Source organism: Morone saxatilis, unplaced genomic scaffold, assembly GCF_004916995.1.
Source record: "Morone saxatilis isolate NCDOM2014 unplaced genomic scaffold, NCSU_SB_2.0 Contig16, whole genome shotgun sequence".
Lineage (NCBI taxonomy): Eukaryota > Metazoa > Chordata > Actinopteri > Moronidae > Morone > Morone saxatilis.
This window is the reverse complement of record NW_023339718.1, coordinates 11,288,208-11,316,193: the sequence shown is the minus strand read 5'-3', so window position 1 is coordinate 11,316,193 and position 27,986 is coordinate 11,288,208. Positions and strand designations below refer to the sequence as shown.

At 39.3% G+C, this 27,986-nt stretch overlaps 1 protein-coding gene across 1 annotated transcript in view; it reads right to left on the bottom strand.

Annotated features, from left to right (window-relative positions):
* grid2 (glutamate receptor, ionotropic, delta 2) overlaps positions 1-27,986 on the bottom strand; it is a 408,773-nt gene that overhangs the window by 124,608 nt on the left and 256,179 nt on the right. Inside the window, exon 4 of the mRNA XM_035658229.1 lies at positions 10,681-10,968. Within this exon, the coding sequence (XP_035514122.1) occupies positions 10,681-10,968 (288 nt within the window). The remainder of the gene's footprint in view (positions 1-10,680; positions 10,969-27,986) is intronic.

The following is a 27,986-nucleotide window of genomic DNA, read 5'->3' as shown; positions in this document are numbered from 1 at the left end:
AGTGGGTTGTCCACTAATCGGAAGGTTGTTGGTTCCATGTCGAAGTATCCTTGAGCAAGATACTGAACCCCAAATTGCTCCCGATGCTATGCATCGGGTTTCCGGTCGATGGGCTTTGCAATCACAAGGGGGGGATGTGGCATGTACTCTAAAAAAACGCTTTGAGTGGTCGGAAGACTAGAAAGGCGCTATTCAAGTACAGGTCCATTTACTATTTACCACCTGGCGATTTAGATGTGCAGGAGAAGTGTTACTCTAGAGGGGGTCGAGTAGGAGCAGTGTAGTTTTCTGTGTGGACCACTATCAGCATTCTCGTATGTGTTTTGTCCCATGTAGCGACTTCAGCTTGAGTCAGCTCTCTCTCTCACTCTTCACACACACCCCTCGGTTGGGGAAGTGAGAATTCAGGATTTCTTCAGCTCTAACCATATAATGTTGATCATATTGATTCCTTGTTTCAAAGGTGGGAGGATGCTGTCCTTCGGAATTTTCTGAGCTGGAGTTGGAGCTTCAACAGCTCAGCAGGTCACTGTGCAAGGCATCGTCCAGATTACATGTAGGAACATCCACAGTTCCTCTTAACACAATCTCTACTGTTCTTTCTCAATATCAGCATGACAACATTTCACATTCACAAGTTTCACATTCTTCTGACATTGTTAATTACCTAACATATTGGTTAATACACTTTAGTGTGAAGAACCTTGATGAAGTTCACCATGGATCATGGGATGTTGGCCTTTACAAGGATCAGTGACAGGTTCGTTTCCAATTGGCACTCAGCGTTCCTATGTTCATCATTGTGAGTCCTGCAACATAGTGTGACTTGGCCTACCTCATCCTAGAATGTGGGGGTATCAGATTCATTGTAAATCAAGAAATTGTCAACCTTCCATTAGTAACCTAAAGGCTTTTATTGCCTTTAATCGATTGAGACAGCTGATGCTTCTCCCCATACTGTAGATACTGCACACACACTGTGTAGGATTCCATGGTATCTAGCGGTGAAGTTTCAGATTGCAATCAACTGAAACTGCTAAACATAAAAGTGTGTAGGAGAAAGTACAGTAGCCGCGACACTTCAGGAAATGCGAAGACTCTATGTAGAAACATAGTGGTTCAACATGCGGGAAGAGGACTTTGTAGATAAAAACAGTTAATTCTCAGGTAACGAAAACAACAATTCTTGTTTTCTGGTGCTTACACCAATGAAAACTTATATTCCATTACTGCCAAACAATCTTCCTAAATGTTACACACTGGATGCTGAAAATACCTAGAAAATAAATAAGCATAAAAAACAACAGATTATTTATGTCATTTACAATGATATTTAGCTTGGTTATAAGCTATATACAGTGTATACCAGCTATAAAGCTATGAAAGAGTAACTTAACCGCCCCTAACCTCTCACCATTGCTGCCAAAAAGCAGGTGATCACGTAGAACAGTGCAGGGTTTAGTGACAATGTGTGACGTATTCAGTGTAGGAATGTTTTATGACCACCACTTTAAAAAAAAAGAGAAAAGAAGAAAAGTCATTGACTTTCAAATGTGGACATCCTGGTCCAATTTTACACATTAATAGTCAAAAGCATCCTCATCCCCTCCATCAAGGTTTGGTTGAGTTCCTGCCTCCTGCCAAGGCTTGAGCATGTACTCCCCACTGCTGAGCGAATCATTGGCTGTCAGCTGCTTTCCATCAAGGAGCTTCAGGACACCATAGCAGTTAAAAAGACGGGTAAAATTGTCACCAACCTTGCCTACCCAGGCAACCATCTGTTTGAGAGACATTCCTCTGAGAGACAGTACCACTCCATTAACACCATAATCACCCATCACCTCAACAGCTTTTTCCCCAAGCGCTGTCATCTTATTCAACCACTCCTCCCAAGTCTCCCATGCAAAGACATCCCCACAGTCCCAGGCCGCTTCATCTTCATTTAGTAGAGATGACTGTGTTACTGCTGCTATTCCCTTTTGTTTTGCAACATTTAAAAAACGTTGAGTGTCTGTATGACCCTGAGTCACCTGAGGTTTTCTCCCGGCTTGCAATATGTTATTGTGAATTATTTTGTGTTCTGTGTTGTACAAATGGAAAGGAAAAATGCATTTAGCAAGAAAAACTCAACTAGAATGGTTTTCTTAATTCTTTATGAAACAAGGTTGAGGTTTGTACTCTGCAGTTCTCTGTGTATCCCTTTCCCTAATTTGTCAGGGTTCCCTTCCTTTCCCTCCATCCCATCTATCCTCCAAGTCCATGGCTCAAAGTGAAAGCTAGAGTTAATGTAGTGTAGCAGCCAACAGCACGCAGGGATTTCACCTGCATGTACCGACCAGCTCAGTGGCACTCCGCCTGTGTTCAGAAACCACCACTCTTTTGTCCCCTGCTTTTCCCTCATCCTTCTCTTCCCTTGGCTTTTCATCTGAAACCTTCCTCAGTTTCCCTGTTTACTTTATGTTCTCTCGGGCTGAATCTCATTTTGAGAGTGTGTAAAGTCCAAGCTGTTATTCCGCTCTAAGAGGCGGGCTCTGTATCGTATATAATGGCCGTCTATTTCACACTGGAGACTCGTGTTTGCATCCTACCAGTCAGTGCTGGTTTCTCTTAACGCTGAAAGTGATTTTTAACCGAACCCTTACCCTGTAGTAAGTGTAAGTATGATATTTCCCTTATTCAAGAAGTCGTCTAGAGCACTTTAAAACAGTAAGGGTGGTAAATCAGAAATGGAATTTTGAAATGGAAATAATATTTTGTCCTTCTTGCAGTAAACAGTAAAACAGTAAAATCTTTGGTTTAGTCAGTTAAGTGATTTGTTTATGCATTGCATGAAAATAAAAGCTATAGAAAAAAAAGATTAAAACAGTCTATTCTGTCAATTCTAGGCCAATTGAGACCTTTTAATATGAAATAAATTGTATGAAATCTAAATACAGCAGTTGCTGGAGTCTGCACTAGGAACCCCCTTTAGAGGGAAGCCAAGTAGCAGAAAACACTAACATGAACTTCACACGGTGAAGAAATGAAATGGACCAACATTCCACAAGGAGGTGTTAACACATCTAGTATTAGAGGAGACTCCCCTGAGTGTGTTGTAAGGGGGAAACATCAAACATCTGCAAATTAGATTCAGCCTATGTAACTCCCTGGTAGTCTGTCAGAGCCTCCTTGCTCCCCTGTTCTCCCTCTCTTACTACTTTTGCTTGACTTACAAATCTTCCTCACCTTCAAATAATACAGAAAATACCAAACTTTGGGATTGTACACTTTTCATCCTTCTGCTAAGTCACAACTGTCTTCTCGTTGCCAGAGGCATTTAAAGTCTGGGCTTGTAACTTTTGTTAGAATGCTATTGGGAAGTAGCCAAGTATAACTGGTAGTGACTTTAGAAAGAGGCATTGTCCATCCATCCATTCAACAGCTTGTCTGAGCTACCAGAGGTAGCAAGTTTTCCCAGTGATTGGTGCCTTCTCTCCAGCAGGTTGATGGGCCATTGTCCATATCATAATTTAAGATTCTTTGCTGCCATGGAATCGAGGCTGACACAAATTAGTTTTGCTCAAGTGGCAAGGCAAGCAGAAGGAAGAGTCGGGGAGGGTAAGTGTGACCTTGCATCACTTTTCTATCCATTTAATGCCAGAGTGATGTTTTACAAGACCAGTTGGGTTAAGGCCAAAGTGGCTAGCAGAGCAATAATTTCATTTCAATATATGGCAGTATATTTAGGTGTTTACCAGTATATATTTTTTCCTCACTTGCAAAAGGTAATATTTCAGTAATATTGAAACATTGTTATGCATTTTAGCTAAAAACATGAACTACAGTTTAATTACTCATGCATTCTCTTTCATGACCAAAAGAAAGACATACTTTTTAAAAGGCACCATATTCACAACTAAACCTCATCTTCAGGTATGCATTATGGAAAGGAAAATCATAATGTTTCAATTGTGAAATTGTCTCCCATGCTATTATCAGCCTGTTCTGTTCTGCAGTTAGCCCAACATCGTTTTCTCTTTACTTTGTCTTTCCTCTCAGCCTTTACCTCTGGCTATCCTTATCCCTGCCCCAGGCATTTCATTGTTGTATGGCTCAAAGGCAGTGGTTCTTAAAATATGAATTGAGCCTCAAATGGAAAGCGGACCTGTTTCTCGTAAGCTTAGGCCTAGAGAATTAATTCATCAGCTGAAGTTGTGGCTGAAAATGTTCAAGTAGTCAGCCCTAGGGATCTGAACCCAAACTTGGAAGTTTACCCCCATATAGGAAATCCAATGCCTTAAGCCTCTATTCCTTTAGATCTAAGTGCCTATCTCCATCCACCACTCTTTTGCTTTATTTCCCTCCTTCTATTCCTATCTTTCACTCTTTTTTTCCCCACAGAGAGCTTAACCAACATTTGTTACATTTTTTTTTAAAAAAAATCAACATTCTATAAAAGGCTTGGCACCTTTTAGGTGTGCATCACCTTCCCTTTCTCCCCAAATCTTCTCTGGCTTTTAATCCCTGCCACAACACCCGAAAATATGTATTCAACATTCATGCAAAAAATGCTGGCAAAACAAGAACAGCTCTCTTGAACACATCAGCCATAGCATCACAACCACTGACAGGTGAAGTGAATAACACTTATTATCTCGTTATCATGGCACCTGTCAGTGGGTGGGATATATTAAGGCAGCAAGTGAACATTTGTCCTCAAAGGTTGATGTGTTAGAAGCAGGACAAATGTGCAGCCTGGTTGCCCATTTTTCCTGCTTCTAATAGGTGGTCATAATATTATGGCTGATCGGTGTAGGAATCACAATGAAGCTGCAAAGATGACAAAGTGCTGCCCCTACCAAACATCAAGCTTTAAAAAACCCTTGAGTTTCAGCATGACTTGAGTATGGTAAGCAAAAATGACACTGTGTACTATATGTACTGCATAACAGTGATACATAGCTTACTTCCTGCACTCCATTTTTTATGTGGGGTTGCCCTTTCTTTGCCCTGACAGCTAACTCTGAGGTTTACCAAAGACCCAAACTTGGGAATTTCACCTATCTGGCTATTTCAGGAAAAGAAACTTTTAGCTTCTTAGAAATCTATAAAAAATGTTTTGGAAGTAGTCTGCCGTACCTCCATATTCTTAATGCTGTTAGATCCTCATCTCTCTCTGTGCTTTGCCTTACTTTGCCCCTCTCTCTCTTAGCTCTCTCTTTCTTACTCAACTTTTTATTGCTAAAGACATTTCACCTCCAGTATCCTCCCAGGATGTGAACTACTACTCTCGGGTCACACCCTTTTGTAAAAGGTTTTCCACCGTTTTCAGTTGTTTTTGTGTTTATCTCCTTGCCTGACTGCCTTTTACTCTGTCCTACCAAATCTGATATGCCTTTTGATCTCTGTCCCGATCCCCTCTCTGCTTTACCCTTTCTGTTTTGCCTTATATATTCACAATCACTTTTATCTCTTTTTCTCTCTTGGTCTCCGAACAATTTTACTCTGGAGGAGACAAAGTAAGACATGACCTCCCTGTATAAAGCTTGTAGATCTTTGGTGTTTGGCTCATGAGTGTACCTGTTTGCCTCCGTTCCTCTGAACTTCCTTCATCATCAACTTTCCCACGTCTCTCTCGGCATAGGTTTTATGTATTTTTCACCTCCTCTTTTCACCTCCTACCAGCTTTCCCCCCTGCGGCGTCTGGGCTTCACTACTATAAAAAAAGATATCCATCTATCCATCTACGCATCTATCTGTCATCATTCCTTTTTCTCTATCCCCTGTCTCTATAAACAGCTTCATGCTCGTCAATTTATTCATGCTGTCCTCTCTCCTTTTCTTCTGCCCCCATTCATTTTTGTCTCTTGAAATTTAGCTGTGGTTCAAACACAACAACTGGTCACTTCTATGTAAAGTCCAAACAAACATCCATGTGAAGGTTTTTATGGATTTGCAGAGGTTTGGCTCAATAACTCCCCTATCATTTTCTCTTTTCAACAAGTCACCACAAACCTTCTGTGCCTTTTGTGACACTGTTGCTTTAAAGCCATGTCCCCTCAGAATATTATTTAAAAAAATATTGGCTGGGTAATAAAATAACTTCAAGGCAAACAGAGTTTCAGGGAAAACAATACTTTGTGGTTCTAACTATGTTTTTTATATTTCTAAACATAAAAAAGTTGATGTAGAGTCTATCATCAAACATGTTTGCACAGCTATTGAGTTTATACCTGAATACTTTATAAATATTGAATATGAATATTAATATTTTCAGTGCTTAAACCATAACTGTATATCACACCTACGAGAGAGGTGATTTTGTTTTCAAGTAGTAGGGGAATGTGATCAATAATTTCACTCTTACCTGTCATATTCAGTACTTCTTTATTCAGTGGAAGTCAAAAGAAAAATCCCATAAGTATCCTTCCCCAAGCACCTTCCTATTCTCAGTCTCTGCTTGATGTGTTTCTATATGAAGCATGCAGACAGATCAAATGTACAGTGGGGTTTTACCAACAATGAGTCTTGTTAAAGTGAAACCTTGGCATTTCCAATTTAAAGGTCTACATGTCATTCTTTTAAGAAACCTCTTCTTTGATTACTTTTTATCATGCATGAAGCATTTCTGTATTGTATCTTTTTTCTCTTTCATTTTTCTCTTCATTTGTAATTTCGCTTTTCTCTGTTTATTAAAGGCCTCAACCCTATCTGCACTGTCAAGTATTTTTCTTTTCCACCTACAGAGGGGCATATGTAACAAGATGAGATGACACATTTTACTGTATCAGCAGAAACAATACGGTACACTTTGTATGAACCTATAACATCAGCAGTTGACATTTTCACACTTTTCACTATGTGAGGAATAAAAGAGGAGGGGTTCCATTGTTTTCATCTGGCCCATTATCATTAATGAGCAAACTGTTAGAAGACAGTTTAAGGACAGGAGGAAGGTAGATTTCGAGGTATAACCTTTTGCTTCAAAGCTATTAACATTCTTAATTATGCAAGGTGATAGAGGGAAATTTATTGACCATGGACATTACAACCTGAACTACAGCACTTTTAGTACATTGCACAGTGCCAGGACACTGGAGCACCCATGGACTGGATTTATATATTTAAATCCTCTTTAGGAGGGGACCGGTTTACCATATTTATTTCATATTCAATTGATAAACTTCTGCTAAAATATTTATAACTACAGAGTCCAAAAAAGGAATATAGGCCTACACTCGGGATAAGCTGACATTTTTAAGTTACCCTATTGACCACCATAACCAATATGTGACAAATGATATTTAAAGCCTTTTATTATTTTCACTCACTTTCTGTTTTATCCAAAATATCAACACTTCTGTTGTTTTCCCCCTAATGAAAGACTTGCAACCTAACAAGCATCGCACTTTTAAAACGGCTCTTTCGTCCGGCAATAACCTTTTACTATTGTGCCTCAGGCCCCTCTTGTCATTGGCTAAAAGCAAAACCAAACAAATCATCTTAATGTCAACAGTGTTATTACCACTAAGTGGTACTTCCCACATTTGCTCAACGAGGCCAGTGTGACTATAGTTCTGACTGGATTATGGGCAAGGTGACTCAGCAGGTAACCGCAACTTGTCACTCACATGTTTTCAATATGTATCAGATTTTACAGTGTAAACACCTGAGTAAAGACTGACAAGACGTAGAAGAAAAAACAGTGTGGGAGTCAGAAAAAGAAAGACAGACAGAAAAGAAACGAAGATGGAGTGAGAGGGAGGGAGATAATAGAGAGAAAACATGTGTTCTCAGTGTCCGGAACGCACCAGTAGAGCTGAAAATAGGGATTGGGACAGTTGCACCGTAGCTTCATTTGAGAAGACACACTCGACTGTCTGTTCTCTAAAGAACTCTGCTTGTACAGAGGCGAGGCCTTTTGGGAACATTGCTATCATCTTAAAAGGCCATCTCTGTCTCTCTCTCCACCTCGCTTTCTTGGTCTCTCTCGATCTCTCTTTCTCTTGCACTCTTGCGTTCTCCCTTCTCTCCTTGAACAGAGGGTGAGGCCATTAGGGAACAATGGTGATATCTTTAAAGGGCCTGCTGTGGCTGAGAGAACAGCACTGCCAAAACCCAGAGGATCCATGTGCTGAATCAGTGGTCACAGAGCACAGAGGGGATAGAGGGATTTAAGTGGGGTACGAGAACATGTGTGTGTTTGCCTGTGTGTGCATGAGTATGTGTGCATGTATGGGGTCTATTGTGTAGATATTTTGTGTCAACTCTACCACGTTTGGGGATACATTTTGGATTTAAACCAGTTAATTGAAGGTTGTTTAGCTAGGGAAAAAATGGTGTTCTTAGTTTCAGTCTTATTTAGGGTTAGGTTAAGGTTAGAGTAAAAGCCTTTTCCCAACTGAAAAACCAACTTCCCAACCAACTTCGGTTCAGAGGGAAAATGACCACAAACCACATCAGTTGCTTAAGATTTCATTATAGGGATAAGGCATCAACCAACAAAATCCTGCAGAAGACTGTTCAACAACTTGGAGTCAAGCACACACAAGTTGCTGTTAAAGAAAATACAGTATGAGCTGACAGCTTCTCTACGATTAAGGAGAGACTGTCAGATCCAGATTCAGAATGGAGCCTCATCCTGACATAAAAAAGATTTCTTGATACTTTTGTTAACATATTGGTCTCTAATCACATCATGTATCATCAGTCAGTCTCACATATGCTGTTTTTACAAAATACTTTATATGTAAAGTGAAGCTGCCAACAGTGTAACATGCACTTCACCAACACTTCAGCTGTGTTTGTATACCTGTAATCTACTAATTTATTTACAGATTGGATGAAAAATTATCCATGAAAAGTTGCTCAGAATTGATTTAGTCATGGTATTTACTACACTGACTTCTGAGGTGTGGGACTAGCATTTCCAGAAAGGCCACATTTGCCACTATTCAATATCCATCCCAAATAAACTGCTTGGTCGAGCTCACTGGTTAGAACATATTTTCATGACATTCAATACACTAATAAAATGCCTTAATGTCTTCAAAGATTGAGTTTGCGCCTGCAGAATGCATTGCAAAACAATTCCACTGCAGAGATCTCACTGGAAATCAATGCATACAACACATTAATTGTGTTAATTGATTGCAATGAGTGAAATAAAACCCCATTACAGCTATAAGGATTAAATCAACAGTGAATGACCTAAGACAGAAAATGATTTCAGTGCTCTCTATGGGCAAAAACTTTCAGGTGTGTTATACTTCTGTCCATCCAACAATGAGTTATGTCACACTCTGTGTTTAGCTAGAAAAATACCTCCTTTGACATAACTCATTGGGCTGAGATTCAAAATGCAACATACGCAAGAAGTGCTCCCTCCTGTATGGCTAAGAATTAAATTATATTTTCACATAAAAGGGCCAGAATAAAGAAGGTGGAGCAGGACCATAAGTGGATGGTATAAACTGACAGAACAATACAGGGACATATTTTTATATATTAAGATATAATGATACTAACTTGTAGATAAGCAAATAGAAATGTTGGGGTCTTAAAGGAAACTTCACACCAACCTGATTTGGTCTAGAATTTGGACTTTCCAGTTTGATTTGAATGAAAATTACAGGTGTGAAACCTCCCCTGGACCACAGTACGTACCAAACAGCCGAACCTTGGTCCAACAAAAAGAAGTGGCCCCCGGTCTGGATCAAATTGAACCATTGTTCAGTTTGTTTCTAGTATGAGTAGTAGTATCAGAACCGGGAAAAAGATAAACAACACAACAAAAAAAGTGAGCTGTGATTTCTAACTAGTCTCAAGTACTGCGCTTGAAGTTGGTTATTATGGTAGTAATGCTGCAACAGAATACAACCTGTTGAATTGACAACACGCCGTTGTCATATATGCACTTAATCTACTAATCCATTCAGTGAATATATGAGTATGTGGAGATGCAGCTCACATAGGCATGTCATGTATAGTTTTTTAGCGTGCTCTCATAAATGCAATGTAAAACCAAAACTAACCAGATCAAACCTATATAATGTAATAAAAATGCAAAAACCTTGGTTCAGACTTTCAGGTGTGAAAAGGTCACTTAAGAAACTTTAGGTATAACACAGACCACATGCACAAATACACACTGTAAATAGACCTGTACATGCACAGAAGACAGCAAAGCAATATATCTGTAGAAGGAAGCTAAGAGACCGAAGAAACAGAGTGGCACTTTAGAAAAGGGACATGTTTCTAGTCTAATGTTAGAGTTAATGGACTGGAAAGAGAGAGGGTGAAGAGACAGAGAAGCAGGGTAAAATGAGACAGCATATACACACGCAGGCAGTCTGATATGTCACTAGAATAAAGATGCATCAAGATACATGAATGCACAAGTGTGCCTGTTTCTGTGCATATGCATACATATGTCCATGTCTGACTGTGTGTTTGGGTTATTTGGCAGAAATAGAGAGAGCGAGAAATGTTTCTGGCTTAACCACATCCATTAACTCTCTAATGTCCTATCATGCTGAGAAACTATTGATACTGTTACATTAGACAAATTCAAAATTCATACAGTTTTATAGACCTACTGCGTCTCCTTTCACCCATGTCTGTGATAGATAGATATCTCTATAATTATCAATATGAGGGTATTTTGAGTGTATTTGGAGTGTGAGTGTTTAGTTTCCTTACCAAAATCAGAATCATAGAAGAGGATGAATTTCTGCCAGCTGTACTCAGACACCACTTGCATGATGACCTCGTTGAGATAGACAGGTGGGCGGACCATAAGGGTGTAGTCATCTGTTCCAGGGAGGCGACTGGTTTGGGGGCAAGCGGAGCGGGGTGATCCCGCTGGGGAGCGCTGGATAAAGAGGTGGGGGATGTGCATGGCGTCGGCCAGAGTCTGAAGGCTGCCTGCTGACATGCAGCCGATTGAACTGACCAGAGCCAGGATACCACGGTTCATCAGCTCGCAGGCTGGGTGGAAGGGAGATGGAGGCGGCAGAGAAAGAAGGAGAAGGGAAGAGGAAAAACAGAAAGAGGAGGAACTTGTTATTTTTCAAAGCATACAAAGGAATTTATTCTACTCATTTCGTGCCAAGAATCATGAGTGGTAAAAATATATGTTCCATCTGTGGACAATACCAAGCCTTGATAAAGTTTTGATCATAATAATTATTTGTGGTAAGAGTGCACAAAGCCAAATAATTCTTATTCTCGCCACACTAGAGCACTGACTAAAAAAGGACAATTATTTTTGTTTTGTTTCTGCTTCTTTCCACATGCTTTGCAAAGTTACTGTGAGGACCAAAGCTGCTACAGTCATACACAACCTGCTCTGTGGTAACAGAGGGCATGAAAGAGACATAGAGGGAGGAAACTGGATACAGGTGTATACATAAATAAGATACATGGTAAAGCTATTTGGCAGCATAGCAGGTACATAATGTGTACAGACAAAACCCACTATGACGCAAATAATTGTAGAAACATAAAGAAGAGTAGTGTCACCTTCCTATAAAACTAAAAAACAACAAGTCAGAACTCAAGTTTACTCAAGTATACATGTTGACAAACACATGAGACTCAAATGATATGATGTAGGATGACTGCATCACCAAAATACTTGGCGCAGAGCATTCTTTGCATTATTCTTGCCAATTTACAATACTGCATTAGAATGGAAACACAATGACTGGAGCTTTTGCTTGTTTCAATCCACCCTGTGAGCACCATTTCATAGTGTTTGCTGACATCAAGCACTATTCTTGCTACTGAATCAAAGTCAGGCCTTCAGCCTGGGGTGTAAAAGAGTCGTGCCAATGTCCATATTATTGATTGACATCCAGGCTACTTCATGAACAATAATACAATCTAAAGTAGCATAGAATAGAAAACTATTAAAGTGTGCTTCAATAAAAAGTGAATTCAAAGTTTGTATTATTTAACAATATAAAAGATGCCCTTCTTGCCAGATAGACTATCCACAATCCCCCAGTTGTTTGAGCTTTACTGCCTAAATGCTTCTCAGCTCCCAGACACTATCTGTGCTTATTTCACCTCCTTTTCCTCCTGCCTAGACCTCTAGTGCTGTCAAAAACACCTCTACCTCCTACCCTCTCAACCCACTCCCCAGTTATCTCCCTTCTTGTCCAAAACAGCCCCTCTGAGTGCTTACCTTTCAGCCCCAATCATTTCAAAGCTGCAGTCTTGCCGTGATTTTCATTTTAGTTGCCTTACAGCACCACTGAATGTTGTACACTGTCCTCAATTTGGAGTCATCTGCCTTCCTCTTTCACCTCCTTTCTAACATCCTTTCTTCAGCACCTTTTCCATTCCACCTCACCAGCCGTTTTCTCCCTTGTGTCTTGTTTACCCTTGTGGCACAACACAAACTGCCACCTATCCTCTTTCCTTCCCTCAATGCAGCCATCTTTCGATTAATCACCTCTTTATTACTTTTACCCACTTGGTCAGCCACATTTTGCCCTTTTAACCTTGCCCCCTTTTTTCCATCCCTCATTCATCCTTATCCTTTTTTCATCCTTCACTTCTGCTCCCATGCTGCTCACTGAGTCCTTCACTTTGTGTACCAGAATGTGTTCATTTCACTTCTAGCTGACTAAAGTCCTGTCACTGAGTCACTCAGTAAAACAAAAAACTGTGGGAAAAAAGTTTAAAGACAGTACAGTCAACACAAACAAATAAACAAACAAACACACATACAAAGACAACAATGGAAACACAATCTAAAACACACACAGTCAGCCTATAACGCCACAAGGACTAATCTGTCGACACTGCAAAAATAAAGCCCGAGAAAGACAGAGAAAAGAAAGAAAGAAAGAAAAGCTCGAGAAGACAGATTCATGGTGTTGAGAAAAGCAGAATGAAACTTTATATGTGAGCATGCATGTGTCTATGAGAAAGAAAACATGAGAGCTATACAATATGGCAATGTTTCCTGTGTCAACTGGTTTTCACAAAAACAACTAATGAGCTGGATTTAAAGTGGTTTGTGGGGATGAATTCGCAATCATGACAAATCCAAGGATGTTTGAGTGCAGTAATGATGGCGCCTGTTTAATTGCTTTTGTTGGTTAATTACATAGTTCAAGCATTACTGATTTAATTTGGATACATTACTTTTGAGATGTACAAGTCACCCTAAAACTAAATTCATGTGAGACTTTAATTGTCTTGTGCAGTCTGCATTTGTAAACAAAAAAGCTTAATTCACAAGATTAAAGACATTCCGGAGCTCGTCTATTTAAAAAAAGTCAGTGTCTAAGGTAAATTGGTTACAGATGTCACTCAAGTCTTAAGCAATTTGGTGACATAAATCTAATTTGAAGGTAATGGCTATAAATATATGAACACAAAACCCATTCTGTAATTAATTGGCAATAGATTGTCAGGAATGATTTTCCTTTTTAGCAATAGCTAAAGGCTTATTTCACGCAACCATTTCCTCATGCATTGATGTAGATGATTAATGAGTAGAAGCTAAAGCAGTTTCAATCTCACTGCCCATTGTGCAAGTCCACATTTTGAGGAATTAATTAAAGTGTAACAATATATGATTAAACTCCACTAAGTCTCAGCATACTGCTTAGTCATGGCCATTATTCTTAAAACCAATGAGCCCGGGATTCATCTTCTATACTATCATCTTAATGTTTAGGCATATGCCTCTGGGTGTGTGTGGGAAGGTACACCTGTGGATTTATTTATGCGTACATTCAGTGTGAATGCATTTTCTGCCTGTGCATGTGAGTCTTAATATTTAAGCTGAATAAGCCAGTCATGTATCATAACCTACATTATCCAGATTCCATATTCCTATTACAGCAGTCTTGCTAACACTGTAGCCGCCTTGCTCGAGTCTAGCTACAGTATGGCGCATTCGCTTAGCATCATCAAGGCTTTGGCTAATGGAAGGTTTTGCTAATCCCCTACTTATTCGGGCACTTTGGAGAATTAGCGGCCTCATCCCCTCTACACATGCACACTCTTAAGTCTGCAGGGGGCTTCTGAGCACTAGGCTCATTAATGCTCTTTGCTAATGACTTAAAGGGCCCATTGCGTTAACCCAGCCCAATGTTACATTGCTCTGAAGTAAGCAACAGTTAAAGGAGAAGGTTAAGAGGTGCTGGTGAAGCAAAACATATCTTTAGAGTTTGACAACTCATAAACGAAACACACTTTGCTTAAAAAAGTCTTGCCTGGACTGAGCGCTGTATAGATGGATATTATTTCCTTATAGCTTTCCACACTTTAAATAATAACGGCTGCGATCAATGACTCCACTTGGAGCACAAAAACAGATTTGGACAACCGAAAGAGGTATGTAGGAGTGCAAACAAAGTTTTTCACCTATCATCCAGAACCACAACCACCCCCTAAATCGCACTCACACACCACCACCGTCGGTGCCAACCCACACAGCACACACTTACACTAAACCACTCCTGTACATGAGATATATACTGACTCATGGTAAATCATTCCGCTAACCAATGTCGCTAATGCAGCTAGGACCTGTCAAACAGTCATGAAGAGTTGAGTTGAGTGAGGTACATGTCACACAAACAGACATGTACACATCCACGAGAGGGAGAGAGACCCATCTACTTTGTTACTTTATCTGCTTATTTATTTTGATGGGAGGTCATGTATGGTAATATATCTCATCTTGTGAGGCCCAAAATCTCTACTGTGACCTCAACAACTTGCAAAAATGAGATAAATCAATTGCTTTTCATGATTTTTCATGAATTCAAGGTCCACTGAACCACTACCTTGCCGTGGACTTGTTTACATGTGGCCATTTTTGATGCATGTTCTGTATGCCAGTATGCATTGCACATGAGTTGTCTGCAACAGAGCATGTTATTGAGCTTGCTCTCTCTCTCTCTCTCTCCAGCTTGTTGGTCTGTCAGAAGAAATGGACTGCAAGCACTTCACCTGCACCCAGGTGTGACCAATTCTTCTCTCTATCTGTGTCTCTCCAAGCAGTTCTCCTCCCACCACATACTCTCACACACTTTATCACACTGATACCCAGTCCTCCAGTTTCTATGGCCCAGTGACTGGGTATGGATAGGAGAGGAAAGAGAGAGGGGTAGGAAGCAAGGAAATCAATAGCTGAAGAAAACCAATAAAAGAATGTCTGTATACCTGTAGCTGTAGAACATTTCTTGATTGAGTTTGACACTCTAAGGGACCTTGACAACATTGGTAACACAGTCTTAATTAGAGTTAAATATGTTATGCATAACTCGTATAATATGATATAATATTTATTTTATCACTAGGCCAATAACAAAAAAGAATGAATTGGGTATCTGAAACGAAAATACATTCAAAACGAGTACACATTGACAAAGATATGCAGAGAACTAACCAATACTAGTAGTAAGCCGGTAAGCCATACACTTTGTGTGATGTGTCACAGCAATCTCAGGACAACAGTGGCTACAGCATCTGCCTGCCTCATTATGTCACCTGAGTTTAAGTATTTTACGCTAAAAGAGGGGGAATCCAAAGTGTTCACCGTAGCTAGGGGGGAAGCCACTGTAGCAGCAATGAAGTACATTTAATACTGTAAATTGCAAATTCAAAAAAATAAGGTGCATATAATTTCCCAAAACAATGCACGAAAACAAAGCAGGAAGTTCATCTTGTTGCTGTCATTTTAAATATGAGTTTCTCTCTGCCTTCAGCTCATTCTTGCTACTGTTATGCGCACCCTTCCCCCTCCCCATCACTGCCCAGTCTTCAGAGATTCATCGGGTTCATTATTTGATCAGCCTATCAGCCTCAACAGCGTCGTCAACCAGCACCACCAATGTCCATTGGAGGATTTATCTTGTTGCTGCTCAGGGCAAACCTTAAAATATATATTGGAGACCAAATGACAAACAGGTTTTTGTGGAGGAGTCTCCAAAGCTCAGAATTGAAACTGCAGTTTAAGCTCATCATGGTATATTTAATGTGATATTACAATATGGATTTCCTTTTTGATCAAAACAACTGAGAAACCTTATATATTACAAAGGCAGATTATAAATGTCTGTTGTTTTTTTATGAATTACCTGACAGAAGACATTATTGAAACCCTCTTACTCTAATATCACCATAAAGCAGACCTGCTTGTTGATTTGCAAAAAATGCCCACAATGAACTAATACAACTAGAGATATTAAAGGGAAAACTATCACGGCATAAATGGTATGGAAAATTGCTGACGGTTGACAAATGTATGTCGCACGGTCTATACTGTATTATCATCCAATAGTGAAATGCCTAGCAAAGGGCTATTTTTCCATTTATAACAACTATGCATTTACCGATTCATTTTTTCAGGTTGTGGTTTAGCTGAGAAGTCAGGGGCAACTCAATATGTTTTCAGCGTGAGAGAAGTATTTCATTATGTAAAGCAATGAGCTGAATGAAAAAGCATAGAGTTTCTTCTGGCTGTAAGATGTAATAACAATCAAGTGTTTGATTTAATCAGAATTTCACTGACAGAGCGAGAGGAAGTCCTAGCGGGCACCCACAGCACTGCCATAGCCAAGAGTGTATCTCCATGCCTACAACTGTCTGTGAATACATGTCTTTGTGTGTGTTTGTGGATGACCTACTTGTGTCTGTGTATTGTTTCATGTATTGTTCCACAGCTTCAAAGTGCTGCCATGCATTGTGCCATACACAGCTAAGAACTGAGTGGCAGAAAGAGATGCTTACTCACACCGCTGGCAGGCTGAAAATATGCTCTGCTCTATATATGGCTGTGTGTGTCTGTGTGGGCCGTTGGTTTGCTGATATACACTCCTTGAGGGAATTAGCACTTGAATTAATGTGGTCAGGGAGGTAGAGTGAGCAAAAGATAACATGCCCTTTTCGACTTTGTTTCTCTTAAAATTTATCACTGTAAGTTCTCTGACTTCTGGCACTTTCTGTTGCTGAAAATACCAGACCAATGATTTCTCGCAAACACAATCTGTTCTTATTCCTGCCCCCAGTACGCCTCCCCACCTCCTACCCTGTTCACATTAACATTTAATGGACCCCCTTTGGTCCCTTCATCTTGTCACATTTAACATCATCTATTCCTAGCTAGCTCTAGTCTTTGTGCCCCGGAGATGTATACATCCTCTCTTTCATCCAGCCTCTTTTTTGTCTTCTCTGTAACTCTATCTGTGCCTCCTCTCCTCATTCCCTTCAACTGCCCCTCAATTCAGTACCCTTTACCACTATATTTATCCAGTTACTGCACTCACCGTTATCACACTTCCCAGATGAATGCCCCTTCTACCTTTTTTCCAATCCCCATCTCTCTTTTTCCCTGTCTCTCTTTTTTCCTCTTTCCTTTAAACGTTTACTCTGCCACTACTCCTACTTGGCTTTCTTTATTTTTAAAATAGCCCCTTCTTTTACACCATTCATCTTTCTACCCCTTCCTCTTTTGTATCCCTTCTCTCCACCACTCCCTCCCTCTATTTAACATGAGTCAACAGTATAATTTCCCTGGTTTTTAGCTCCCAGTGTTGTTGAGCATGACAGATAAATGCCTCCTCTCCACAACCTGCTCTGCTTCCTCTTGTCTCTTCTCCATCTCCTCTCACTGATCTCTTCTTCCTTCACCTTTTGCCACACATTCAGAGTTAACTAAATCCTTCACTCCATTATCTGAGATTGGTGCATGTACAGGAGATCATTCAGGGCAAGTTCATTTTTCTCCTTCCTTGTATTCATCCATCCATCCATCCATCAACTCAATTGTTTGTTAAATCCAATTAAACTGTACCATGTGCACTTCTACCTCTAGTGCCTACTTCCTTCTCTCTTCATATTCTGCACTCCCTTTTTTATCATCTGCCCATCCATACCCTCCTTCTTTGCTTTAATATCACTTTATTCATCTTTTCCACATGAAGTAATCAACAGTTAACTGTACAGCATGCACATTTCACTGTTTTAAACAGCAGATGCAAGAATCTCTAGATGTGAAAAGATCATCAGACTGAAACTCAAATACAGATACCTGTGATGCTGCGAAGAAAACCAGTATTGCGAGAGTATTTTATCAAAGTGCTCATGACAAGGTTTGATTGGCAAGTACGTCTTTATATGCAACTTATAACAGGACATGCAGGGTTCCTGAAATTAATATGACTCTTCTTTTCATTTGGTAAAATATATCTAAAATACACACATCTGCTCTCCCCATCTCCTTTGCGTCCCTTCATCCCTAAGGTGTCTGATATGCATTAAGGGCCTTTTTACACGTTTTCACAGGTCTAAAATCCTTTTAGTCCAAAATCTAAAGGAAAAGAGAGTGCAGTTTTTATGCACCAAACCTGGTTTGAATTTCTCTAAGAAAAGATATGCAGGAGACAAAAAGATAAAGTAAAATGTCTGAACATTGATTACCCCCTCCTGTGCTTTATGAAATGGGAGAGAAACTCCATAGCCTTCATGTAATTGTACTCATTTTTCTCTCCTGCTGCTTGCACACCTTTATAGCCCTCTTTTTCTCCTGGTGCTGATAACATACTGTACACACCCACCATCCATATTCTCCTGGTTGTTAGAAGTTTTCTGCCATTAGTTTTTCTCTCAGTTGTGTACCTGTTGTCCTCCCTGTCATTCTAAATTGTCAGTGGCTATGTTAGTGGCAGCTATGAAATGAATAAAGATCCTTTTTTTCATAGGTCACATAGATTTTTATCCAAAGAAGGTATAGATTCAAAATGAAGTGCACCATAATCAGACTTAGTGTGAAAGGCTCACAGTGCAACAGTTTTTCTCACTCATTTCTTGTTTCCTTCAGCTATTCATCCCCCTATCCACCCTCAATCCATTCAAAGAGCCCTGGCGCTGTATATATCTTTGTGTCCGAGCTCTATCTGTTGTAAAGTCAAGGAGATGAACGTGTCCCCTGGGAAAATCCACAGCTCTTCTGTTTACAGCCCCTGAGCTTTTACCGCTATTACTTCACCGGGACAAGGTCTACACCCTTCTCTTTCCCTCCTCCCTCACTTCTCTACACTTGCACTTCTATTTGTGATTTTCTTTCTCCACCTTTAGTGGAATTTCAGACCTTCTAATAGATCTTAACAATTGGAATCTTTTTTCTTCAAAGAGACACAAACACACACAGTATGTTATTCTGCATGTATATACAAATTGACTGTTGCCTACCCCCCCCCCCCCTCTCTCAGCTTGGGTAATGACCCATTTGTCAATGCTTTAATCATATTTAGAAAATGGATTGGTTGTTGTTTACTGCTAATGGCTCGGTGTGTCTGTCTCTGTTTCCATTGCCTGTGTACAAGGCAGATGTCATATCTTCCCACTTTGTGTCTCAATAGTCAATTGCACACAGGTTGCAATTGCATGTGGGGTGTATGTATTTCTGTTTTTCAATGTGACTTCCTGTCTGTGCGTGGAAACACGCATTAGAAATACAATGTGGCAGTTTTATATTTCAGTGGGATAAGTAAAAATTACTAACTATGGATAATCATTGCGCTATTCATCTCTCCATCACACATAATATCTGATCAGTTTTTGACTAAATGTTTGTGGGTGTTGCACCTAAATAACTCCAATCTGTCCCTGTAAACACTGCTGTGATTGGCCGGAGGTGGGGGCTGGGGCATTTGTGTTTACTGATTGACCAGACGAAGGAGTGTATTACTCACAGGAAACAACATTTGCTGATTTCAGAGTGGGTGGATGTGCGTCTGTGTAGTATTCCACACACAATTTGTATGAACACAGAGAAATGATGATGTTAAGTGGTGTGGCAACACATTAGTGTCATATATTAAACATAATATGAAGTGTTAACACCATTTACCAGGGAAACCTATTCCCCACTGCTATGTTGCATTTTCCTGTGTCTGAGACAGCAGCATGTCCAGTGATGAAACAACTTAATTAGCTGCAGCTTTATAGAGATATTTGGATGAGAGAGAAGAAATGGATGGACTGAGTGAAAATGCTGAGGAATAAGATGTATAAAAGAAAAAAAGGGCCTTTTTTTGCTCTATACAGAGTTAACCAGGGATGTGCATTTCAGAAGGAAAATAGAAATGAAGACTGGAATGAAGGAAGGAGTGTTTTTTTTTAATTGATGTATTGCGGGAAAGAGCTCTGGAAAATGAAGGAAGGATTAAAGCCTGTGGAGACAGATGCAGACAAATGCAAATCAGCGACCAGGACAGGGAGAGGGTGAAGGCAATGAAAGGAGGGAGGGAATAAGAGATGGATGAATTATGGAGAGACTGTGGCGAACTCCATAATTATACATGACTCTATCAGAGTTACTTCAACGGGAAAGAAAGTGCCTGCTACCTCACTGACAGAGGTGGGTACAGAGTGAGAAACAATAGAGAACAGTTGACATGCATGTAATGGAAGGTTAAAGTGATTAACCAAAATTAATTAATTGAATAATTTAAGGGTGTTTTTGCATTGAGAAGGAAGAGAAAGAGATCACAGTTTAATTCCTCTTAATGAGAATAAACAACACGCTGTATGTTTCACGCCTATATTGGAAATTATGCCACCAGCTAATTGATGTTTTGTTTGCCTTACACAACAGTTTTAATTGCTTTATGCAGAACCCACCTTTGAGTCTCTCATGATTACTTCGGACACATTATTTTGGAGACATTTTTAATTTTCCCTTATCCTCAAAAACATACATACAATATTAGCATGGAAAATATTCCGCTTTATTATCCAAACCCCTGATATGGATAAATTAACTCATGCACATGCATATATATAGGCCTACACGTTTGCGAGCAAAAAACCCTCAGCACATGTTGCTGCAGCAGCTTCATATATGCTGCTGCTTTTAATTGAACAAGAAGGAATAGAGCTCTATGGCGCTCATAAGCAATGCGGTGAGTAGGCTGGGATGTGATGTACACACACACAAACATGCACAGACAGAGTTAATGTATGCATCCAGCTGCCCATGGCTGCTTGTATCAAATTCCAAATCCTGGTGCTGGCACACAAGACTGTGAAGGGATCTGTTGCCCCATTCCCTCCAGGCAACTATCCAGCAATACATGCCAGCCAGTGTCTTGTGTTCTGCCACTACAGACCTTTTAGCTCTCCTTTCCTTGTGCTGGGCTGGTCAGTGCTCCGCACAATATAGACTGTTCTCTCTCCTGGCTCCCTAATGGTGCAATGACCTTCCAAACTCATTCAAAATAGTCTTCAGTTGCAATCTTCCCAAAGAAGGTAAAAACTGTATCTTGTATCATCCTTGTCCAAATAAATGAAATGAAAAAACTCGTTCCTACACTCACTGTAATTATTGTCTGAAAATAAATTCTCCAGAGCTATTCTGTTTCTTTTCCCAAGACTGAATCCTTACATGCTTGCTCGATAGTCATATACAAAATGCAAAATTACTCTGACCTTTCCTGTCGTTTAAATGTAATCTTAATATAATGTTGCATTTACTGAGGGACTGTAAGACTTAGCTAAGTGCATAAATGCATAAATGCAAATGTACATTTTTGCACAAAGGCCATTTCACATAGAAGCTACATTAATCTCCAGCTAGCCTTAGTTCTAATCATAAAATACACCTGATAATACTTTTTCCTGGATTTGTGTTTCGTCTTTAATGAGATGAAAGAAATTACACAACAAGAAATTTATGGTGCATCAAAACAGATGGTGAAATACCAAGAGTAGAGACAGGTCTGTTATCTTCACCTCCAGCAAGAGTAGGGTTTTTTTCTCGCATTTCAATATCAACGTACACTTTTCACTCTGGTTTACTTTTTCATGCACTGCTTTAGAACATCAGAGAAATAAGGATGTGTTAATATTTAAAATGAGCAGTTTACTTAAGCAGATTCAGTGCAAACCTGAGAGAGGAATTTCAATTTTGTGAAAGTAATAATATGGAATAATTTCCCAAAAGGATGTAACAGTGAAAGTAAATTATGTATAAATGTATACATTATTTGAATGTACAATCAATAAATCAATAAACATCTTGGTTAAGTATTTTAAACATTTTTTACAATGTAGTATTTTCAGAGCAAAAATATGCTTGAGTTTAAGAGGGAGTACATATATATATATATATATATATATATATATATATAGTCCAACAAGCATTAATTTCCCAGAATTTAGTTTGTATTTTTTACTGGTAAAGTAAAGAATCATCTCATTAACAATAAGCACAACAGTAATATGCTATGCCATTATCCTTTGGTTTTGAGTTAGTTTTGTGATGTGGGTGGATGACAATAAAATTCACAATAAAACTTGGCCAGCATAAAGCTGTGAAGTGGCCCTTCTCTCAAATGGGATACAAACACTGCTGTTGCAAGATCCAATTTAACAATGGAATGGAAAAGTTCAATTCTAAAAAAAGGAAAAAAAAAATCTGTTTTTTACCCTCAGTTTGGGTAGCATTATAGCCTCCAAACGGCAACAAACGTAAACCTCATTCAGCTTTAAAGACCTGTATACTGTGTGACTATGAATATTACACCTGACAGTTTTAAAAGGTGGTATAACGACTCAGAAACAAATCCCTAAAGAACATTTTGCACCTTTTTACATGTGCGTAAGTCGGTTAGTATGTGGGAGCGAGCATGGGAAGGTCAGGGTACTTGTTGCAACTCTGGCACCTCGTATGCCAATACTATCCAAATGAACAACTGAACATAAGTGTGTGGGTAGCACGCTTACAGTAAGTGAATGTGACATCATAACCAACCAACAAGTTAAATGGATGGAAGCACAGAGATTATGTAAAGTACTAAAATAACGCATATTTAATTAACTGTTGCCTTCATAGAAATTAAATGTGATAATATATCAATTAACAATCTAACTGATAGTTGCTAACCTAAAAGCCTAATTTAAATATATGTACATACAAATATATACAGTATATATACAAAAACGTACTCTTACTTATAGATCAATTATCGAAGTATTTTCTTTACCAAAGCTTGTGGACCTACTTACAAAAGCTGGTTAGATTAAACCAGATTTAGTGATATAGCAGTCCGTAAAATCAGCTAAATCAGCTGTGTCTATGCAGCTATGTATAAGAACTGACTTGTATTTAAGTGAGTCTTAAAAAAATGTTAATTAATGATTACCTTTAGGCTTTGTAGAGGATTTTATAATCAAACAAATTAAGATAATAAGAAAATAAGATGTTAAATTTATATAAAAGTATTAAGCTGTATTAGTGCTATAATCTGTCAGCTTTCCTCCTAAAACTTAAAACTTCCTGGTACAGAGTTCACTTGGAGCCACATACTGTGTACTCAAGCTGTATGTACAGTATGTTTTCTGTGGCACTTGAGATAAAATTGCCATCTATGAGAGATCAGACAGAGAGATAAGGGCCATACGGTGAAAAGGTTGTTTGGGGTTATAACACTACTCAAACTGCCCATGATGAAAAGAGAGAGGGAAAATGAAAGGGCTTTGAAGTGCTTGTGCCTAGCTAAAGGCTACATTCACCTTTTATTTTACAGAAGAGCCAGATGGAGGGAGAGAAGGGAGGATAAGGGAAAGAAACTGACCGAGGAGTGTGTGTGTGTGTGTGTGTGTGAGAGAAATAGAAAAGAAGGAGCGATTAATACAGCCCGACACATATAAGGTTAAGGCAAAGAAAGAGATGCACACAAATCGAGATACAAAGAGACAGAGAAAGAGGGAGAGGGGAACAGAGACAGTGAAAGAGACAGCAGGGAGAAAAAGAAGAGATTAAAGAGCAGCACCATCTGAGTAATGACAGATACAGGAGAGAGAAAAATATATTCATGTTTTCTCTGATGCATTCCAATTGTATTTGGACACTCTTGCAAAACTGTTGATATGACATTCATGCCAAAAAAGCATATTGAATTGAACTGGCCCCACTCTGGCAGACAGGCAGCACTGCAATCCGCTGTATGCAAATCATTAAATGGACGACCACTATGAGTGTGTTGTTCCATCATATGTGTGTTTATGTATGTGTTTGTGTGTCCATATCTGCCTTTCAGTATGACTGGATGTATTTCTGTATGTGTTTTCCATTGCAAAGTCCTTCAGAGAAGAGATGGAGTTCACAGGTTTTCTTCAGTGCCCCACAATGCCTTTCTAAACTGCAGCTGAACTGGATATCTAGTAATACGAGTAATACGAACTATAAAAACACAAAGACTCGTCCACGGAGTACACACACTGTACACACACCCAATGTCCCAGAAAACTAAATTGAGAAAAATATACAAGTTGCACCACAGACAAACCCATGCCCTTACTTTCTCTATGTCTCTCCCCCTCTCTATTTCTCTCTCTCTTTCACTCTCCCCTGACAGCATGCGTGATAACTTTTATGTTTTTATAACAAGAATGAATGAGCTCAGAGGGAAGAAAAAGTGCGTGCACGTGCTTGTGTGTTTGCACATTTCTGTTGTGTGAATGTTTGTGCCACTGCATGCTTGTCCCCAGATCTTTCTTTTTTGTGGGTGTGTTTATATACTGTATGCACCGTGTGCATGATGTGTGACTGTACGCCATATGACAGATGGCAGGCCCCCTGTGAAGACCTAGAGAAAAGAGAGGAGCAAGGGACTGATCTGTTTCAAGTTGAAAAGCAACAGCAGAGTCTGTAAAAAGTACTCAGCAAAGCCCCTCCACTGTCACTCTGTTGATCCATAATTGAATGAGCAAGTGTTTATAGCCAATCAAGCAGCATGAAAACATTAACAAACAGGCATGCTTTGTGTTTTTTGGGTCCTTGACTGTAGTTGGGTTTGATAAATATCCATTTTCATTAAAGCAGCTGTCAGCTTTGGCTTTAATGATTGCAATGTAAATGTGTGACGATCACCGTGATAGCTGCTGGCTTGTTGAAATGCTTGCACGCATCGAGTCTGTCAAGGCCTTTAGCCTAGTCTGTTTTTTCCCACTCTTTCTTCTCAGACTCTGTCTGTCTGCTGGAAGAGCACTGAATAACCTGTTCAATGACACACGTCACTCACTCTCATAATGAAAACTGACCCTGAGCTTCAAAATCAAATGTGGTGCGAGGGTGTTTCACTATTCTGTGTGTGTCTGGGTGCTTGTGTGTCATGTACAAGGCACATTGTCACTGCAGTAAATTGGCAGGAACACTAATTTTAATGGTTTGAGATAATAGTAATTTAGGTGAAGGCGCCTTTAAATAAACATGGTCGTGACTGAGCAGAACCCTGTATCTAAAAGACATTGTATATCTGTATTAAATTGTTTCGGGCTGCTATGACAAAAGGGAACTGTATGTGGGTGGGTGTCTAAAGCGTGCAAAATGATTAGTAGATTATGCAATAGTGTTCACAAATGTGCCTGAGTATGTGCATGTGCTTTGACTACCTGTGCATAGTTTGGGGGAAATGCAAATTTCATTGAGTGAGGGTGCTTGTGTGGGAGAGAAAGAGAGAGAGAGAAAGAGGGAGAGAATCAGAGAAAAAAAGATGTTGAGTGTGCCAAATATATTCCTTAATACAGCATGTGCAGTCACCATCTTTGGTATCTACACTTTAGTAATGATTTATCTGGTTGTTCTCAGCTAGTGAAAGGAATTACTAATACTGATTAGTAGTAGTCTGTGCATGTTTAAAAGTGTATTTATCTAAGTGGTTCAAAATGTTTGCATGGCTTCCCTTTGGTCATTTTTTGTACAAAGATGGTCAGGGTGCATCAATCTATTTACTTTTACAGGTCTGATGAGGTGTCTGATGTGTTTACTTTATTGATACATTTAAATAAATACTTGCACTTTAACCTCAGAGTTGTGCTCACATTGCCCTTAGCTGTGCTACATGGACAACCAGTGACACTCAGAGTTGATGACAGCATCACAGACCAAAAATTTAGAATATGTGGGAGATACCTGTGCAAGTCAATTGCAGGTCAACACTGACGTTACTGTACTTTCCTTAACTAATGTTGCGACAATGACATTTAATGTGTTCCTAAACAAGAAGGTCTATAATGGCATTGTTATCTAGAAACTCCCCACAAAAGAATCAATAGTTTGACTTTGCTGGTTTGATAAGGCCTCCATTAAAACTTAATCATCAACAAAACCACAGAATCACATTAAAGTAACAACATACTTCAGGAACACGTTTCAAAAAAGGAGAAAGACGAACTGTAGCACTTACTGTATACTAACAGCGGAGATTAATTGAATAATACTTGCACTCCCCCACTCAGTAGCACCACTGTTTTGGGGTTTTTTCAGCTGACTGATACTTGTTCCTTAGATAACAGGAAATGGGAACAACAATAGTAGAACCACTTCAACACAATAACAGCTTTTAGAGCTGTGCTGCTGAGTGGCATAAACAGCCAGGTGGAAATGTGACAAGAGACAAACCACCACAGGGGGCCAGACAGCTAGAAACACACATGGGTGCTCATACACTGACACATAAGGACAAACACACACACAACAATTAGTGACAAACATTGTAATTGCATCTCATAAGGATAGCAAAGACTCATTAAAAATGAAATGGAAAAAAGCCTACATCCACCATACTGTGTATTGACAGAGAATAACAAATGTCTTTTTTTGGTGCTTCATTTCTTAAAAATTAATTTGAATTTGATGTGTTTACCAAAACACTGATTGCTTTAATGAGCGGCACATTGTTGAGTGGTTGTTTGTGCGACCCCCTGACAGAAACTAATTGACTTTGAGGCTAAAACTTTGATTGGAAATGTTGTCTTACTGGAACATCCCTCTGGCAGAACCGAACTGAGAGTTAAGTCAGATTTTGGTGAAAGTTTATATATTGTTTATGTAGTGTGAAACTTGTTCTTGTTGCTTTCTGTGAAGTATTAGGATGAATTGTTCGTAAAAGAAAGAATGGACAATTGCCTGGGAAAATATGAGAGGAGAAATAATTATTTTATCTTAATTTATTATGACTGTGCCACTAACACAAAGCAATTAACAAAACCAATCACATATGCACATAGCCATTGCCTAATATTGTGGCTATAAATAGTTTTATGTAAATAATTGTCTTCCTCCTTGACTTTCCAACAAAAAGGGCATTGTTGAGTTGTTATTGACATTCTCATTTAATTAAATTGAATTGAGAATAAAGTTAAGGACTAAAATGCACTGCAGGTACAAACTTGTTTTCAAAAACATGGTGCTGATGGAATATATTTAATCATTTAAATATGCCAATCCTTTGATTTGAGACCAGTGCTTATTTTTAATTGTCACTGTCTTTTTCAAGTATTTTTAAAGCTTTAATTGCCTTAAATCGATAGTGATAGCTGAAAAGTGACAGGAAAGAGGGAGAGAGAGAGGAGATTACAGACAGTAAAGGGCCACAGGAGTCGGACCCATGGCCACTGACAAGGACTCAGCCTCGGTACATAGGGTGCCAGCTCTACCAGGTGAGATATCAGGACACCCCCATATTATCACTGTTTTACAGGTATATTCATATTTTAAGTAACTCTCTTTTGCCTTGTTAATTTGCTGAAACTGATATTCGTCTTTTCATCTAATTAAAACCAAGCCAGTGGTTCAGAGGTACACCCTTCACCCTTTCCATAGAAGGCTTTTATTGTGAAACATTTGCAGCAATTGTTCAGTTTCACTAAGAAACTGCTGGACATCCAGAATCAATGTGGAGAAATCTGAATGAATTCACCTGTGGTCAGTGGTAAGCATGGCATGATTGTATTGTTGTTGTATTGATGCTAGTGAGGCTGGGGAACTGCAAAGTCTGCTGAATTTACAGGGCAAGACTTAAAAGCACAGGTACCAATAGTTTTGACTCAGTGACTGATGGGATCTGGTCCATTGGTAGCACACTGCTTGTAGTCTGTGTCACAGTTATGTTTGCACATTATCGTGTGTGTGTGTGTGTGTGTGTGTGTGTGTGTGAGAGAGAGAGAGAGAGAGAGAGAGAGAGAGAGAG